We start from the raw sequence: 16,213 nt of genomic DNA on the forward strand, positions 1-16,213 counted from the left end.
GCCACTGTGCTGACCCCATAAGCAGGAAAGCCGAGCTGAAAGGGGCCAATTGCTTTCCCATGCAACCTGGACCTGACACTTGTAGTCAGGTCCTATCGGGTTTGGGTTGGGTTGCAGGGCTCTAGATCATGGCCCCTTTATTCTAGCCTCTGTACATACATTTAAGGGCAGATTTTTTCACCCTTATTCATGCCCTCCTCCACAAATGGCCCCAAGAAGACTGCTTGTGGAGCCATGTGCTACTAAATGTTAGTAACAGAATCTGGCCCACAGTTAAAAGAATCCCTGCCCCAAAGAACTTCCGATTTAAATAGTCAAGACAAGCCAAAGATGGGGAGAAAGGACATAGTATTATCCCCATTTTGCAGTTGGGAAACTGTGGCTTGGTCTACACTAGAGTTAGGTTGACATAAGGCAGCTTACGTCGACCTAATTATGTCAGTGTACACACTACAGCCTTGCTCCCGCCAATGTAAGTGCCCTACTACATCGACATAATAAATCCACCTCCAGAGAGGCACAGGGCTTATGTTGGTGTAGTTAAGGCAACAGTGTCCGTGTAGACTGTGTACACTGCATTACTTACATGAGCTGTTGGCTGTCATTCTTTTCTATTTCAGGACTCTATGCATGGAGCCATGAACTTGACAAGAGAGCTGTCCCCAGGGCAGGTGGGGGACTCCAGTTAGAGCCTAGTTGACCCTGGGTTCCCTGCTCCAGCTGGGCTGGGCCCAACCCGTTCCGAGCCTGGCTGCTCCCTGGCTTCCAGCCCAGCTGCTGCCTGGAAGTCCAAGCCTGACCCAGAATGGGGCTTCCTTGGCTCCCTGCTGACAACAGGGCTGCTGCCTGGAGGCTCCCCGTGGGGAGTCCTGGTGCTGCACAGATGCTCCTTGCCACCAGGAGCCCTGCTGCACCCCAGGCTCTTGGCTCCATGCCTGGAGTTTGGGTGGCTGAGGGGAGCTGAGAGCCTTGGGGCAGCCAACAGGCTCCCAGTGGGGATCCCAGGCCACAGCCTGGCTGGGAGCAGGGAGCTGGGCAAGCACAGCCCGGTTCAGAGCTGGGAGTGAGCTCAGCGACTGCACTGAGGTTCCCAGGAGCTGCCCGGACCATGGATGCAGACCTTGCAGCTGGGAGCAGAGAGCTGGGGGAGGTCAGCCGAAGTCCCAGTAGTGGGGAGCCAAGAGCTGGGGAGCAGTCGGGCTCTGGGCAGGCTCTCAGCTCCCCGCACTGCCCCTCTAAGTCGGCGGAAGCATTCCTCGTGAGGACATGCACCCTCGACAGAAAGAGAGTAGCGTGGACATGAATCACTGCAGTAATTAGTGTGGTGTTGTAAGTCGACCTGAGTTGGAAAGATTAAGTGACCTCCCCATGTCATCCAGCCCCAGGTCTGATTCACATGCTGCAGAAAACCAGTAGCCAACTACAATAGGGCTCCTAATAGTGGTTTAGACAAAGCCTTTGTTTCTCTGCTAATTACATGTTGTCACTGCAGGCGTGGCTGCAGCAGGAAGCAGCACTGCTTTGAGGGGGGTATTGTTGAAGCAGCACAAGTCCTGGGAGGGTATAGCTGTACCCACCACCATGCTTGCTATTGCCATGAAGGCTGGGAATAAACCCTGGCTCATAAGGGCATGTCACCCCCTGGAGCTGTGTCCACACGTTGAGGCGGGGTCAGGGGACCCACTGGGAGTGGCTCAAACACCTCTATAAGCTCCGGATGAGGGGCCAAGCCAGTGACACGGTACCAAGGTGTGAGTGGACCAGGCCTAGCAGCACCTGCTTTGTGGCCGCAACCTCAAGGGCACCAAGGGACCCACCATCAGCCCCACAGCGCTGCCCCTTCCCGCTGCGTGTTTCCCCACAAACTGAAACTGTGGGGCGGCTAGAAAACGACTGATTTAACAACACTAGTAACTAGTTGACACTGGGGGGACGGGGGAGTTCGGGGGATGGGGGGTAGGGAAATCCCGAGGGGCCTAGAAGACCACGGCCAGGGGGCCCAGTTCAGGCGTGGGGCTCGCTGCCCCGCTCCTCAGGGGAGGCGGCTGCGGCAGGAGGGAGAGCCAAGGCGCTTCCGGCAGGCGACGGTGGGGGGAGGGGGGGCAGCAGGGAGCGGAGCAGGCCCGGCCCGCCGGCCGCGCAGAGCACAGCGGGACCCGAGGCGCGCCCCTGGGCCGGCCAGGGGCAAGGAGCCCTGGGGGGCGGGGCCCGGCCGGGGGGATCTGTCGCGTTCGCGGCCCAGGGTCCTGTGTCCCAACCCAGAAAGGCAAAGAGCCCCCAGAAGCCACTCGGGCCCACGTGTCGGGCAGAAGCGGGGCCCACGTGACGACACCGCCCCCTCCTACGAGCCAATCAGCGCGCGCGGGCGTTTGCGCTGTTTCGTTCGGAGCTCAACTTTTGGGCCAATCGGCGGCGGGGGCGGGGCTAAGACGACGATGGCGGCAGCGGCAGGGGCGCTGCGGCTCTTGCTGGCTGGGCAGGGTCTGAGGAGGCGGAGACTGTGAGTGACGCTACTGAGCCGTGGGGGAGGGGGCGCTGCGCTCACCCCACGGCCCCCACAAGCCCCGCCCCGCGAGAGCGAGACCCCAAGGCGTGGGCGCGGGCGCCGCCGTGCTGCGCTTAACAACCCCCCACCCGCCCCTCCCTAACGGCTCCGGAGTGACAGAGCCACACAGGCTCCGCAGCGCCTGTCATCGGCTCCCCCAGGGCCCCCGCCCCTCCCCTCCCCCCTAGTGCCTCCGCCTAGCCCCCCCACAGCCCCTCCCCTCACCCCTAGTGCCTCCGCCTAGCCCCGGCCCCCTACAGCCCCCCACTCACCCCTAGTGCCTCCGCCTAGCCCCGGCCCCCTACAGCCCCCCACTCACCCCTAGTGCCTCCGCCTAGCCCTGGCCCCCTACAGCCCCCCACTCACCCCTAGTGCCTCCGCCTAGTCCCCACACAGCCCCCCACTCACCCTAGTGCCTCCGCCTAGCCCCGGCCCCCTACAGCCCCCCCACTCAACCTTAATGCCTCCGCCTAGCCCCGGCCCCCCACAGCCCCCCACTCACCCCTAGTGCCTCCGCCTAGTCCCCCTACAGCCCCCCACTCACCCCTAGTGCCTCCGCCTAGCCCTGGCCCCCTACAGCCCCCCACTCACCCCTAGTGCCTCCGCCTAGTCCCCCTACAGCCCCCCACTCACCCTAGTGCCTCCGCCTAGCCCTGCCCCCCCACAGCCCCCCACTCACCCCTAGTGCCTCTGCCTAGTCCCCCCACAGCCCTCCACTCACCCCTAGTGCCTCCGCCTAGCCCCGGCCCCCTACAGCCCCCCACTCAACCTTAATGCCTCCGCCTAGCCCCGGCCCCCTACAGCCCCCCACTCACCCCTAGTGCCTCCGCCTAGCCCTGCCCCCCCACAGCCCCTCCACTCACCCCTAGTGCCTCCGCCTAGTCCCCCTACAGCCCCCCACTCACCCCTAGTGCCTCCGCCTAGCCCCGGCCCCCCACAGCCCCCCACTCACCCCTAGTGCCTCCGCCTAGCCCTGGCCCCCTACAGCCCCCCACTCACCCCTAGTGCCTCCGCCTAGTCCCCCTACAGCCCCCCACTCACCCCTAGTGCCTCCGCCTAGCCCTGCCCCCCCACAGCCCCTCCACTCACCCCTAGTGCCTCTGCCTAGTCCCCCCACAGCCCCCCACTCACCCCTAGTGCCTCCGCCTAGCCCCGGCCCCCTACAGCCCCCCACTCAACCTTAATGCCTCTGCCTAGCCCCGGCCCCCTACAGCCCCCCACTCAACCTTAATGCCTCCGCCTAGCCCCGGCCCCCTACAGCCCCCCACTCACCCCTAGTGCCTCCGCCTAGCCCTGCCCCCCCACAGCCCCTCCACTCACCCCTAGTGCCTCCGCCTAGTCCCCCTACAGCCCCCCACTCACCCCTAGTGCCTCCGCCTAGCCCCGGCCCCCTACAGCCCCCCACTCACCCTTAATGCCTCCGCCTAGCCCTGGCCCCCTACAGCCCCCCACTCACCCCTCGTGCCTCCGCCTAGCCCCGGCCCCCTACAGCCCCTCCACTCACCCCTAGTGCCTCCGCCTAGCCCTGCCCCACTACAGCCCCTCCACTCACCCCTAGTGCCTCCGCCTAGCCTTGGCCCCCTACAGCCCCCCACTCACCCCTAGTGCCTCCGCCTAGCCCCGGCCCCCTACAGCCCCCCACTCAACCTTAATGCCTCCGCCTAGCCCCGGCCCCCTACAGCCCCCTGCTCACCCTTAATGCCTCCGCCTAGCCCCGGCCCCCTACAGCCCCCCACTCACCCCTAGTGCCTCCGCCTAGCCCCGGCCCCCTACAGCCCCCCACTCACCCCTAGTGCCTCCGCCTAGCCGCGGCCCCCTACAGCCCCCCCACTCACCCCTAGTGCCTCCGCCTAGTCCCCCTACAGCCCCCCACTCACCCCTAGTGCCTCCGCCTAGCCCTGCCCCACTACAGCCCCTCCACTCACCCCTAGTGCCTCCGCCTAGCCCTGGCCCCCTACAGCCCCCCACTCACCCCTAGTGCCTCCGCCTAGCCCCGGCCCCCTACAGCCCCCCACTCAACCTTAATGCCTCCGCCTAGCCCCGGCCCCCTACAGCCCCCTGCTCACCCTTAATGCCTCCGCCTAGCCCCGGCCCCCTACAGCCCCCCACTCACCCCTAGTGCCTCCGCCTAGCCCCGGCCCCCCCACAGCCCCTCCACTCACCCCTAGTGCCTCCGCCTAGCCCCCCCCACAGCCCCCCGCTCACCCTTAATGCCTCCGCCTAGCCCCCCCACAGCCCCCCACTCACCCCTAGTGCCTCTGCCTAGCCTCCCCCCCACAGCCCCCCACTCACCCCTAGTGCCTCCGCCTAGCCCTGGCCCCCTACAGCCCCCACTCACCCCAGTGCCTCTGCCTAGCCCCGGCCCCCTACAGCCCCTCCACTCACCCCTAGTGCCTTCGCCTAGCCCCGGCCCCCCACAGCCCCCCACTCACCCCTAGTGCCTCCGCCTAGCCCCGGCCCCCTACAGCCCCCCACTCAACCTTAATGCCTCCGCCTAGCCCCGGCCCCCTACAGCCCCCCACTCACCCTTAATGCCTCTGCCTAGCCCTGCCCCACTACAGCCCCCCACTCACCCCTAGTGCCTCCGCCTAGCCCCGGCCCCCTCCAGCCCCTCCACTCAGCCCTAGTGCCTCCGCCTAGCCTCCCCCCCCACAGCCCCCCACTCACCCTAGTGCCTCCGCCTAGCCCCGGCCCCCCACAGCCCTCCACTCACCCCTAGTGCCTCCGCCTAGCCCTGGCCCCCTACAGCCCCCCACTGACCTTTAATGCCTCTGCCTAGCCCTGCCCCACTACAGCCCCCCACTCACCCCTAGTGCCTCTGCCTAGCCCCGGCCCCCTACAGTCCCTCCACTCACCCCTACTGCCTCCGCCCAGCCCCGCCCCCTACAGCCCCCCACTGACCCCGAGTGCCTCTGCATAGCCCCATCCCCAGAGCCCCCTGCCCCCAACCTCTCCTTCCCCCACACTCACCCCTAGTGCCCCACATAGCTCCGCCCACTTTGCCCCCACCCAGCCCCGCACTCACGTCCAAAGCCCCCTCTGCCTCCACACAGACCCCCTGACTCCCCTCACAGCCCCCACTGCGTCCCAACCCTCCACACAGCCCTCCAGAGCCCCCTGACCACCTTTGCCTACATACAGCCCCCACTCACTCCCTAAGGCCCCCAGTTCCCGCTCCCTGACTGACCTGACCCCTCCTGCTGCAGGAACACATGTGAGGACTCTCCTTTCCGCCATTCAGAGCTGCCCTCTCATTCAGGTGACAGTCAGTGACGCCCCCACCTTCAAATTTAGTGTCCCTCCAGGCTCACTTGCAATAGCCCCCACACAGCTTCCTTCTGGCTGCAGCACCTGTGAGGGCGAGGAGCGTGGCTGCTCTGATGTGCTGTGACTGAGATTTGTCAGTTGGTCTGTTTGCAACTTGTAAGTTTGAAAATCCCAGCAGCAAAACTGGTCTATGCAACTAAAAAGAAAACATGTTTACTAGCTAACCAGGTTTATTTCTCAGTAAGCTGATGGTTGTCACTGAGGCAATTGCTCCGGGCCCTGCGCTTTGCGCGGCCCCATGCTTCAGGGGGACGTGGGGTCCAGGGCAGCCTGAAAGGTTAGTGGGGGGCCTGGTGTCAGCAGCAGCAAGAGACCTGGCCCCAGCCCGCCCCACTGGCTCTCAGCGTCGCTCAGGGGAGGAGGTGGAGGCCGGAAAGAGGATGAATGGGGGCGGATCGGGGGTGGGCTGAAGCTGGGTCACTTGCTCCTGCCGGCGCCAGGCCCCCCACTAACCTCCCAGGCTGCCCTGGACTGTAAGATGGACTGGGGTAACTGCCCCCACACTTTGGGGGTCCCACGCTTCAGGGGGATGCAGGGTCCAGAACAGTCTGTGGGTTTAGTGGGGGGCATGGTGCCATCAGCAGCGAGTGACCCATCCCCATCCTGTCCCTGCTCCCATTCCACCCCTTCCCCCAAGCCCCCACCCTGCCTCTTTCTGGCTTCCTGTTTCTTTCTGGCTTCTTCCCCCTCCCCGAGTGATGCCAGGAGCCAGTGGGGTGGGCTGGGGCTGGGTTGTTTGCTGCTGCCAGTGCCAGGCCCCCTGCTTATCCCCTAGGCCGCCCTGGACCCTGCATCCCCCTGAAGTGTGGGGCCCATCCAAAGCGCAGTAAGGCCAAATATTAGTGGAGCCAGGCCCACATTCCTAAATATTAGTGGGGCGCGGGCACCATGGGCCCATATAACTCGCTGCCTATGCCGAGTGGTGGGATTGGATTGTGGGGTGGGATGGCAAGTAGTAGCTTCAGAACTTTAGAACTCACCTCCTGCCCCGAAGCGCAATGACACGAAAATGAGAGCTGCTGTAATGGTGGAAAAGTGTGTGGCAATCACTTTGTGAAGCCTGGTAATTCCAGACTGCTACTGGTCAGTCACAAATCAATTTGGAGTTGGAAAGTCCATTTTGGGGTTGCGGTGATGTAAGTGTGTAAGGCCATTAATTTCTTCCTGCTGTGAAGGACTATGACTCAGTCTCTGAGCAATTTGCAGGTAATAATAGATGTCTTCGCGACAATGGGATTCCCTAACTGCAGTGGGGTGATAGATGGCACGCGTATCCCAATTTTGGCCCCAATCTTGCAACGGAGTACATCAACAGATAGGGCTACTTCTCTATGGTATTGCAGGCACTGGTGGATCACTGGGGTCGTTTCACTGACATCAGTGCAGGATGGCCAGGGAAGGTGCATGATGCAGGCATCTTCAGGAACACGGTCCTGTATAGAAAGCTGCATACAGGAATTTTCTTTCCAGATCAGAAGGGCATAGGCACTGACTCTTAGAGTGCTTTGGGGCTGGAGCAGCCACAGGAAAAAAATAGTGGATGCTGAGCACCCATCAGCAGCCCCACCAATCGGCTCCTCCCCTCCCCCCACAGCGCTTCCCATCCACTAGCAAGCCCCGTCGATCAGCTCCTCCCCCTCCTTCCCAGCGCCTCCCCCTCCTTCCCAGCGCCTCCTGCCTGCCGTGATCAGCTGTTCAGCAGTGTACAGGAGGTGCTGAGGGAGAGGGGAGGGGGTGTAACAAGGCAGGAAGAGGTCAGGGGGGTGGAGCTTGGGGGAAGGGGTGGAGTGGGGGCTGGGCCTGGGACGGAGCGGGGGTCGAGCACCGCCCAGGAACTCACAAAGTCAGTGCCTGTGCGAAAGGGGATGTGGAAATACACATAGTGTTCCTGGGAGACTCAGCCTACCCCTTACAACTGTGACTCATGAAGCCATACAGTAGAAATCTTGCGAGCAGCAAGGAGCGCTTCAACACTGTAGAATGACTGTAGAATGTGTGTTTGGTAAAGGTTTGCTGGTGCTGCCTTTTTGGTAGGTTAGACCTCACTGAGGAAAATATTCTCATCACAGTCACCGACTTTGTGAGTTCCTGAAGCTGCTCAATCCCCATCCCAGGCCCTGCCCACACTCCACCCCTTCCCCCAAGCACCACCCCTGCCCTGCTCCCACCCCGCTTCTTCCCATTTTGTTCTGCCCCCTCCCCTGAGCACGCCCCGCTCCTCCTTCCCCCACCAGTGTCTCCTGTATGCTGCTGAACAGCTGATCATGGCAGGCAGGAGGTGCTGGGAGGGAGGGGGAGGAGCTGATTGGTGGGGCCAGCCAGTGAGTGGGTGGCGCTGCTCCAACCATGGAGCACCCACAGAGTCAGTGCCTATGATTCTCATGGTCACAGCAGCCTGCTGTGCTCTGCATAACATTTGTGAAGCCAAGGTGGAAAACTTTCCCTGGGGTGGAGCATTGAGGTGGATTGCCTGGTGGCTGATTTTGATCAGCTAGACACCAGGGCTATTAGAGGGGCAGGCCTTAGGGGCGTGTGAGAAGGGGGCACCACCCAGGGCACCATGCTCAGGACGGTGCCACTGTGTGCCTCCAGGGTAGGGGGTGCCCCCCATCTCACAGTCTTGCTCCACTGCTGCTCCCTCCTCCCCCTCCATGGAGTTGCCCCTGGCCAACCTGCTCTGGACCGGGAGCCTCCTCCTGTCTGCCATGTAGAGTAGGGGCATGGGGCTAATGCAGGGTGTTCCCATCCCTTTGCCTGTGTACCCGGTAGCTGCTGAACTGCGCTTAGAGAACAGGGGGATCCTCTCTTCTGTTGCTGCTGGCTCAGGAATGAGTCCTGCAATGTGTTCAGGCTCCTGCATGCTCTGATTAAAGAGACAGCACTCCCCAACATGCACTCAGTCGCAAACCAAAATCTGAAATGGCATCCCTGGTGAGCCAGGAGTGCCCAGAGGGCTGGGGGATGGCTATGGGCTCTGGCAAGATGCAGCTCCCATGTGACAGCACGGAGCCCACCTTGAGCTGCAGGCCAAGTGCCAGGCACAACAAGCTGCAGCAGCACAGAAGTAAGTAAGTAACATCCAAAAATATTTAAATTCTGTTATTGTTTAATGGTGTGATTAAAACGGCAATTCATCGTGATTCTTTTTTTAATCTCGTTTGACAGCCCTATATATCAGTATTAAACCCATTACAATTTTAGTTTTTATTTGTAGAACCCTAAATTACTTTACAACTCTACTGCCTTTATGTAACCACAATTTGAATATGTAACTAAAAATGTGTAATGTGGAATGCATTAATGAAACAATTTTTAAAATAGATAATGCCTTAAACTGGGACTAACAAGTTTTTCCCAGGGTCATAAAAACCTTTATAAATACCATGCTATCCCTGTCCTAAATCACTACCAATCTGCAATGGATCAAAGAGGGGACCTAGAAGTGAAAGGTCCTGTATCCCATCCCCTGGGCCATCCAGTCCCAGGGTTTTGGGACCAGGCTGAAAACAGACCTTTAATTTATGCCTTGCCTTTATGGAGCAGGGCTGAACAGATTAATCAGATATTTGAATGGATTTGAGGGATGGTTAGCCTTCTCAAAAGCCTTCTAAATGAGCTGTAGACATATTTTCTCAAACACCTAACAGAAAAGGCCCTCACATAGTAGGATAGTTAATTTTAATATTTTTTACAGACCTTGCTTTAGCAAACCTTGGAACAGCACTTATGGAAGGCAAGCAGAGTTTTAGCACCAGAGTGGGATAGGTAGTCAAGGGTCAATTGACTTTAATAATTAAAATTAAAAATACTTGCAGTTCTGTCTGACAGCATAATGCAGTAAATATTTTAAAGTTTATTAATGAAAGAGTGTGCAATACAAAAGTAATTGAAACCTAGAAGGTTATATGAATGCACAACAGGGACTCTGGTGCTATTATGGTAACTACAAGAGCAAAACTAGAGTGGTTTGTGCTGCACAAGAGAGAAATGCTATGAACTGACACAGCCAAAATTAATCCCTTGTAGTTTAAGTAGCATTGTCCTAAAGAAAACCCAGGAGGACGCTTTCTATACTGATCCAGTAACCGTGACTTTTTCAACTTCTACTCCCTGTTTCAGAGAGGGCAATAAAACACTTTTAGTGTGCAGAACTTTAAATGCCAAGACTTCGAACAGCCAAACATGAAGGGTTTGAGTATTTATACTGTACAATGAAGGGGTCAAAAGTCCACTTGGAGGCTGTAAGTTTATAAGCATGAACCAATTGATGAAAGAAGTCTATAATATTTGTAGGCCAATAGCAATACTACCATGGGCAGGCCAGGAGTTGCTCTTGCCTTTATCAGCCTCTTCCTACCCCTGCATCTGGGCAATGAGGCTCCCTCACTTGACTCCCTCAGCCAGGAGACCAGTGACCAGACTTATTCAGTCCCTAAACCAGCACTAAAGTTTTGTTTAAGCTAGCAGCAGTAATGCTAATAAATAACATACAAGTCCCTGAAAGGGACACAACAGCAGCTCTGGGAGTTTCTTATTTACTCCATCACTACTTTCCTGTCTCTGTTTACACTAGGGCTTTAACATAATGTTCTTTTGGAAAGGAATCCTCCTTCCTATCTATATTGTGCCCTGTACTTTTTTCATTCTTGCCTCAGCTGATTGCTGGGTGCTTCCTTTCAGCAAGGTGCATATAAATGGTCAGTCTCTCCTAGCCAGCAGTGACTCCCTCCAGCATCCTCTCTCTAGAGCTGCCTGTTTCTAGGGCAAGACTATTCACTGCTAGATGAACTGCATGGCATAGCAACTGCTGGGAATGGCAGAAAAATTGAATTGAGCCTTGCATGGAGAGGGCTTAATCCAAGGGGAGTCAAGAGCTAGAAGGAAAGACCCTTTTAGTGGGGCTAGAGGTGAAGAGGTCTTCTAAGCCATTGTTGCTGAGATGAGCATAGGTAGAGTTAATGGACCTGATTCAGCTTGCTAGATGCCCCTCCTATTGCTGAGATGAAAGGGTGGTTTTGCTAAACTTGAGAGACAAATGTTGAGCCCAGACTGCTCCCCAAGGTCTGAATCAGTACAGTTGACTGATGTGGAGGAGCAAAAAGTCCTTGCTGTGCAATAAGTTAGCCAAATGGGAGTGAGAAGAGAAAACAGAGGGACAACTTAAAAAGTGTACAGTCCATGCACGTGTTCACTGAATTTAATTCCATGTTTCCTGGTCTTTGTTTAATGGGAGTCTGTGTAGTTGTGGAAATAATGATAGCAGGTGCTTTATGGGCTTTCTGCATAATGGCTGTCTAGAATTTTTTCAGGAAGTGGCAGTAAGGCTAGGTGCTCCTGGTGATGAATAAGGGGTAAATGCTGAATTGGATGGTCGGGTTAGCAGGTTATAGAGAGTAATTTCTTCTACAGACACGGGTTCTTCTGATCTGGTGGCATTCTTTTCAGCTGTCACAGAAACTGTTCTTTGTGTTACTGTGACATCAATGCATCACTAAGAATCTGCTTTTTAGAGATGCCATCAGAATACTAAGGAATGAGGGTATCTTTATGTACATAGGAGGAGACCCTGTGTTCAGACCTGCAAAACTATTTTTACCTGTTTTCTCTTGTTCATAATGTTTCAAAGCTTTCATCTTTTGGACTGGAATTTTCTATAATTGGTATCTTCCCAAAGATGATTTTTTTTTGAAAGTTTGAACAAAATCCTTCTAAATATTTTTTTGAATTTGGCTAAGGTAAACTATGTACTATTCCTGTTTTTAAAAACTTTACCACCACCTTTTTAGACAGGGTTATAGTGAAAACAGCTGGCGTTTGAAGCTTGGCATGGACGTAGTCCTTGTTGAGGGCTAGTGCATTTGCTTGGTTTGAAGAAAAAATTTAGTTTAACCCTTTGAAATTGTGTACTAAGCACATCCCACAGGAAATCTCCTTTACCCTCTATATTGCACCTTTAAACATAGATGAACTGCATTTGACTGCTCAGCTGTTTGAGAGCCCATTAACTTTAAGGATGTGTGTAAGTGTTTTCAGGATTATGGCATAAACCTGTTTTATATCAAGTGCACAGAGTCAGATCAGTTTCTCTATCAATAAAATGCATGTAACAGCATCTGAAGTGTTGTGAGGCTTAATAAGTGTTTAAAAGTGGTATAGGAGTGTAAGCTATTACTTTTGTTAATAATTCCGTTTCAGACCAAGTATACTTGGTCTAATACTTTTACACTTGGGTTAAGACTAATTTATAGCATTGAGGGTTTACTCATTTTTTAGCTCCTACTTATGCTCAAATAAATTGGTTAGTCTCTAAGGTGCCACAAGTACTCCTTTTCCTTTTCTTTTTGCGAATACAGACTAACATGGCTGTTACTCTGAAACCTGTTCTGTATCTCAGTGGTTCTCAACCTTTCCAGATTACTGTACCCCTTTTAGGAGTCTGATTTGTCCTGTGTGCCCCAAGTTTCACCTCAGGTAAAAACTACTTGCTTACAACATCAGACATAAAAATACAAGTGTCACAGCACACTATTACTGAAAATTGCTTACTTCCTCATTTTGTCTGTATGAAATTTTAGTTTGTACTGACTTTGCTAGTGCATTTTATATAGCCTGTTGAAAAAGGAGTAAAATATCTAGATCAGTTGATGTACCCCCTAGAAGACCTCTGCATACCCCCAGGGGTATGCATACTCCTGGTTGAGAGCCACTGCTCTATCTCCACGGCAGGAAAGTGCTGCATCTTTACTGTTTGTCAAGAAATGCAGGTTTGTGGCTACTTGGAAACTATTTCCCCATGTTTATTTCCACTCCCCACTGTTCCTCAGACGTTCTTGTCAACTGCTGGAAATGGCCCACCTTGCTTATCACTACAAAAGGTTTCTTCCCCCCCCCCCCCCGCTAGTAATAGCTCACTACAAAAGGTTTTCGTCCTCCCCCCCCCCCCCTTGCTGGTAATAATCACCTTAAGTGATCACTCTCGTTAACAGTGTGTATAGTAACACCCATTGTTTCATGTTCTCTATGTATATAAATCTCCCCACTGTATATTCCAGGGAATGCATCCAATGAAGTGAGCTGTAGCTCACGAAAGCTTATGCTCAAGTAAATTTGTTAGTCTCTAAGGTGCCACAAGTCCTCCTTTTCTTTTTGCGAATACAGACTAACACGGCTGCTACTCTGAAACCTTGGAAAGCTAGTATCAATGTTGTTTTTCTTAGACTGGACACTGGAGGGTGCTAACGCAATGGGAGCTGAAATTATCCTAGGAAATTAAAAGGTTCTCCCTGTATAGTTTGGTACTTTGTTGCAACATTTATGTGAGCATGTATAAAGTAATTCCTCACTGGCAGCAAATTTTGTTGATACGTATTGTTTTTACAATCTTAACTGAAAGCATCAGTGAAGTGTTAAGAGTATCTGTGCAGATGAGGTATCCCTTTCCTAACCCTTTAGTGAAAATAACTAGTTCTGGGTTTTTCAGATTTTTAAAATGTTCTGTTCAGGATTCGGGGATGAATTGTGTTTGCAAGTGTGACTTTGTAATGGCAAAAACATTTTAAACTGGCAAAACAGAGAATATTCACTTTTACCATGTTATTTTGATCCATTTAAATTAATTTTATCACAAACTGGAGATGGTAAAAGCCACATAATGGTTCATTTTGGGGAAAATATTTTTAAACAGCTGTAAATACCGGTAATGGTCCTGATCCTTTTACTGTATTTTTATGCTTGGATCTTTGTGCCTCTGTGGAGCCAACTGAAGTCAAGACACAAAGGGCCTGCCCAGTTGGATCCAGTCACAGGACCGGCGCAAGTATTAATAATGAAGATGGACAGAATTATGGTAACCATATTTCCCTATGCTGAATATGGGACACCTGGTAAAATTACTCGTATTCAAGCAAATTCAATGTCAATCACTCAGAACTATACAGTACAAATATTCAAATTAACATCAAGTTGACTGAGCCCCTGTTAAAAAGAAATGTTGCATAGTTGGATTTTTTTATTTACCTTCTTATCTTAAAGGCTTTATGGTGCACATGGGGAGAGGTGCACACGCACGCACACTCCCATACACCCCTCTCACTTGTGGGGGGTGCGGTGCGGGCGGTGACCAACTGACCCTCCTGTCCCTGCCCGGCGCTCTCCGCCCTCCATGCCTGGCTGGGCCCCCAGGATGATCCCGCCTCTTCTGGTACCTGGCATCATGTCTTCCCCAGGCAATACGTGGGGGGACATGCAGGGTCACATGCCATCTCTCCCCAGATTTCTGCCAGGGTTCACACCAGAATGTGGCCAGCAGCAGCCCTTCGGCACTGTGTGGGAGGGAAGGGATGGGAGCTGCTTCCAGCTGCAGGGGAAAGGGTGGGGGGAAGGGATGACTTGGCCTGTGTCTTTGCAGAGCTCATCTCTTCCCCTCACCCCCCCCACCCCCGCTCCCCGTCGCAGGAAGCAGATTGTCCCTTCCTGCCTGCACAGTGTTGAAAGGCAGCTGACATCTCCAAGCCACCGGCATAATCCAGCTGCCTCCTGTTCCCCAGCTACAGCATGGGCAGGAAGGAGTTAAGCCCTAAAAATGCATTGTGCACCAGGGAACCTGACTGCAGAGGCTTCAGCGAACCTGGCCAGAGAGGTGGCTCAGCAGGGGAGCGTGCCTAGGGGATAGAGCAGCCCCATGCTCCCTGGCGGTAGGACCCAGGGAGGGAGGGGCAGGTGAAGAAGGTGCTAAGGTTCTCCCTGGGAGGCTGCTGTGGAGTCTGCAGGTTTGGGCAGGAACAGGCTGGAAATTGCTTCCCCCCCGCCACTCCAGAGGTTAGCTGAGGGTGGAGAGGCTTCCCCATGCCTGTGCAGGGTGTGGGCACATGCAGGTCTTGGCTCCTCCTGGCCAGCGTCCCAGGCCGGAGGGTCTTGGGTTTTCCTGAGGCGTTGGCCCAGCCACAGGCGGGGAGATGGGGAGGAAGGAAGGAGCCTGCCAGCTAGGCTCCAATGAGGGACTGGTTCTCCCCACAGTGCTGGGAGTGAGATGCATCCTGCCAGGGAGAAGGGAGTATGGAGGAGCAGTGGGGCTGGGCGGTGGAGGGGCAAAGAAGGGAGAGGACAGCAAGGGGGGAGCATGTAAAGGGCAGATGAGTGGGCAGCAGAGGTGACACATAACCAGCTGCCGCCTGCCCATACTCACCAGCTACTGCAGCTCGCAGTGTGCAGCCAGTGCTGGTGTAGCGGCACAAACTGCTCCATGGCAGAATTTCAGGATAGCAAAGGATAGCAAATTGTATTGGGTAAGCAAAGAAGGACATCCTTACATGGTGGTAACTGCTACTGGTGGGAAAATGCTGGTTGCAGTTTGTGCCACTTCACCGGCCGGAAACAGGACAGAGGGCAGGACCTCCGAGAGCTAGCACACAGCGGGGGCTGTGCTGATGGACCAGCACGAGGAGTGGCCGGCCCCACGTGCTGCAGCTTTCCCCTACCACCAGCCTTGCACACCCACCCCCATTGTTGGCCACTGGACTCCCCGCACCCCCCACTCACCACTAGTGGGCAGGTGGCTGGTGAGCAGGGATCTGGCAGCAGCAGGACCTGCCAGTACTGATTGGGGGCGGGAGGAACAGAAAATATGGGACACTTTGCCTGTTATTAAGAAAAAGTCGGGACACCTGCTGGAGGGCTTAAATATGGGGCTGTCCCTTTAAAAATGGAACATCTGGTTACCCTACCCAGAATGTGTCTAGATTAAGTAGAATTTTGTACAAATGCATTTTCCCTAAGCAATGGTTCCCAACCTCTTTTTTTCTTGGGGTGTGTGGGTGTAGTTATGGGGTTGGCATAAGAACATAAAAACAGCCATACTGAGTCAGACCAATGGTCCATCTAGCCCGGTATCCTGTCTTCTGACAGTGGCCAACACCAGGTGCTTCACAGGGAATTAACAGAACAGGTAATCGTCAAGTGATCCATTCCCTGTCACCCATTCCCAGCTTCTGGCAACTGGGTAACTACTTCTCCCCTTCCCAAACATGTCTTCCTGCTGTGTCCTGCATTGTGATGCCAAACAGTTTTTCAGTTCAGTTTGTGTAGATTGCGCCCTCTTTTATCCTGAGAGACTTTGCACTATTACGTGCAACCCTGTTAAACTCAAATATTATAATTGCCTATTGTATGGTGGATGAATGGGCCCTATAGCAAATATACAGGATCATATTGAGTTTGATCCTACAGGTTGCTGAGTGTCTTATGCAAGTACAAAGTACCCTCTATTCTAGTGACTTCAGTGGAGAAGGAGGGCCCTAAATTCTTCACAGGAAGTGCTAAGCACTGCAGCTTCTGGGATTGAGC

At 54.6% G+C, this 16,213-nt stretch overlaps 1 protein-coding gene across 3 annotated transcripts in view; it reads left to right on the forward strand.

Annotated features, from left to right (window-relative positions):
• The first annotated feature begins 2,414 nt into the window (after window positions 1–2,414).
• Window positions 2,415–16,213, forward strand: part of CLYBL (citramalyl-CoA lyase) — a 230,801-nt gene continuing 217,002 nt past the window's right edge. For 2 of the 3 annotated variants that reach the window (XM_073348613.1, XM_073348606.1), the window contains exons 1-2: window positions 2,415–2,500; window positions 5,840–5,968. Coding sequence is in view for 1 of the 3 variants with exons in the window: in XM_073348633.1 (XP_073204734.1) it covers window positions 8,792–8,940 (149 nt within the window). In the remaining 2 variants the exon portion in view is untranslated. Of the gene's footprint in view, window positions 2,501–5,839; window positions 5,969–8,678; window positions 8,941–16,213 lie in introns of those variants that run through there. The other variant, XM_073348633.1, reaches the window with a different exon arrangement.

Source organism: Lepidochelys kempii, chromosome 1 (genome assembly GCF_965140265.1).
Source record: "Lepidochelys kempii isolate rLepKem1 chromosome 1, rLepKem1.hap2, whole genome shotgun sequence".
NCBI classification, from domain to species: domain Eukaryota; kingdom Metazoa; phylum Chordata; order Testudines; family Cheloniidae; genus Lepidochelys; species Lepidochelys kempii.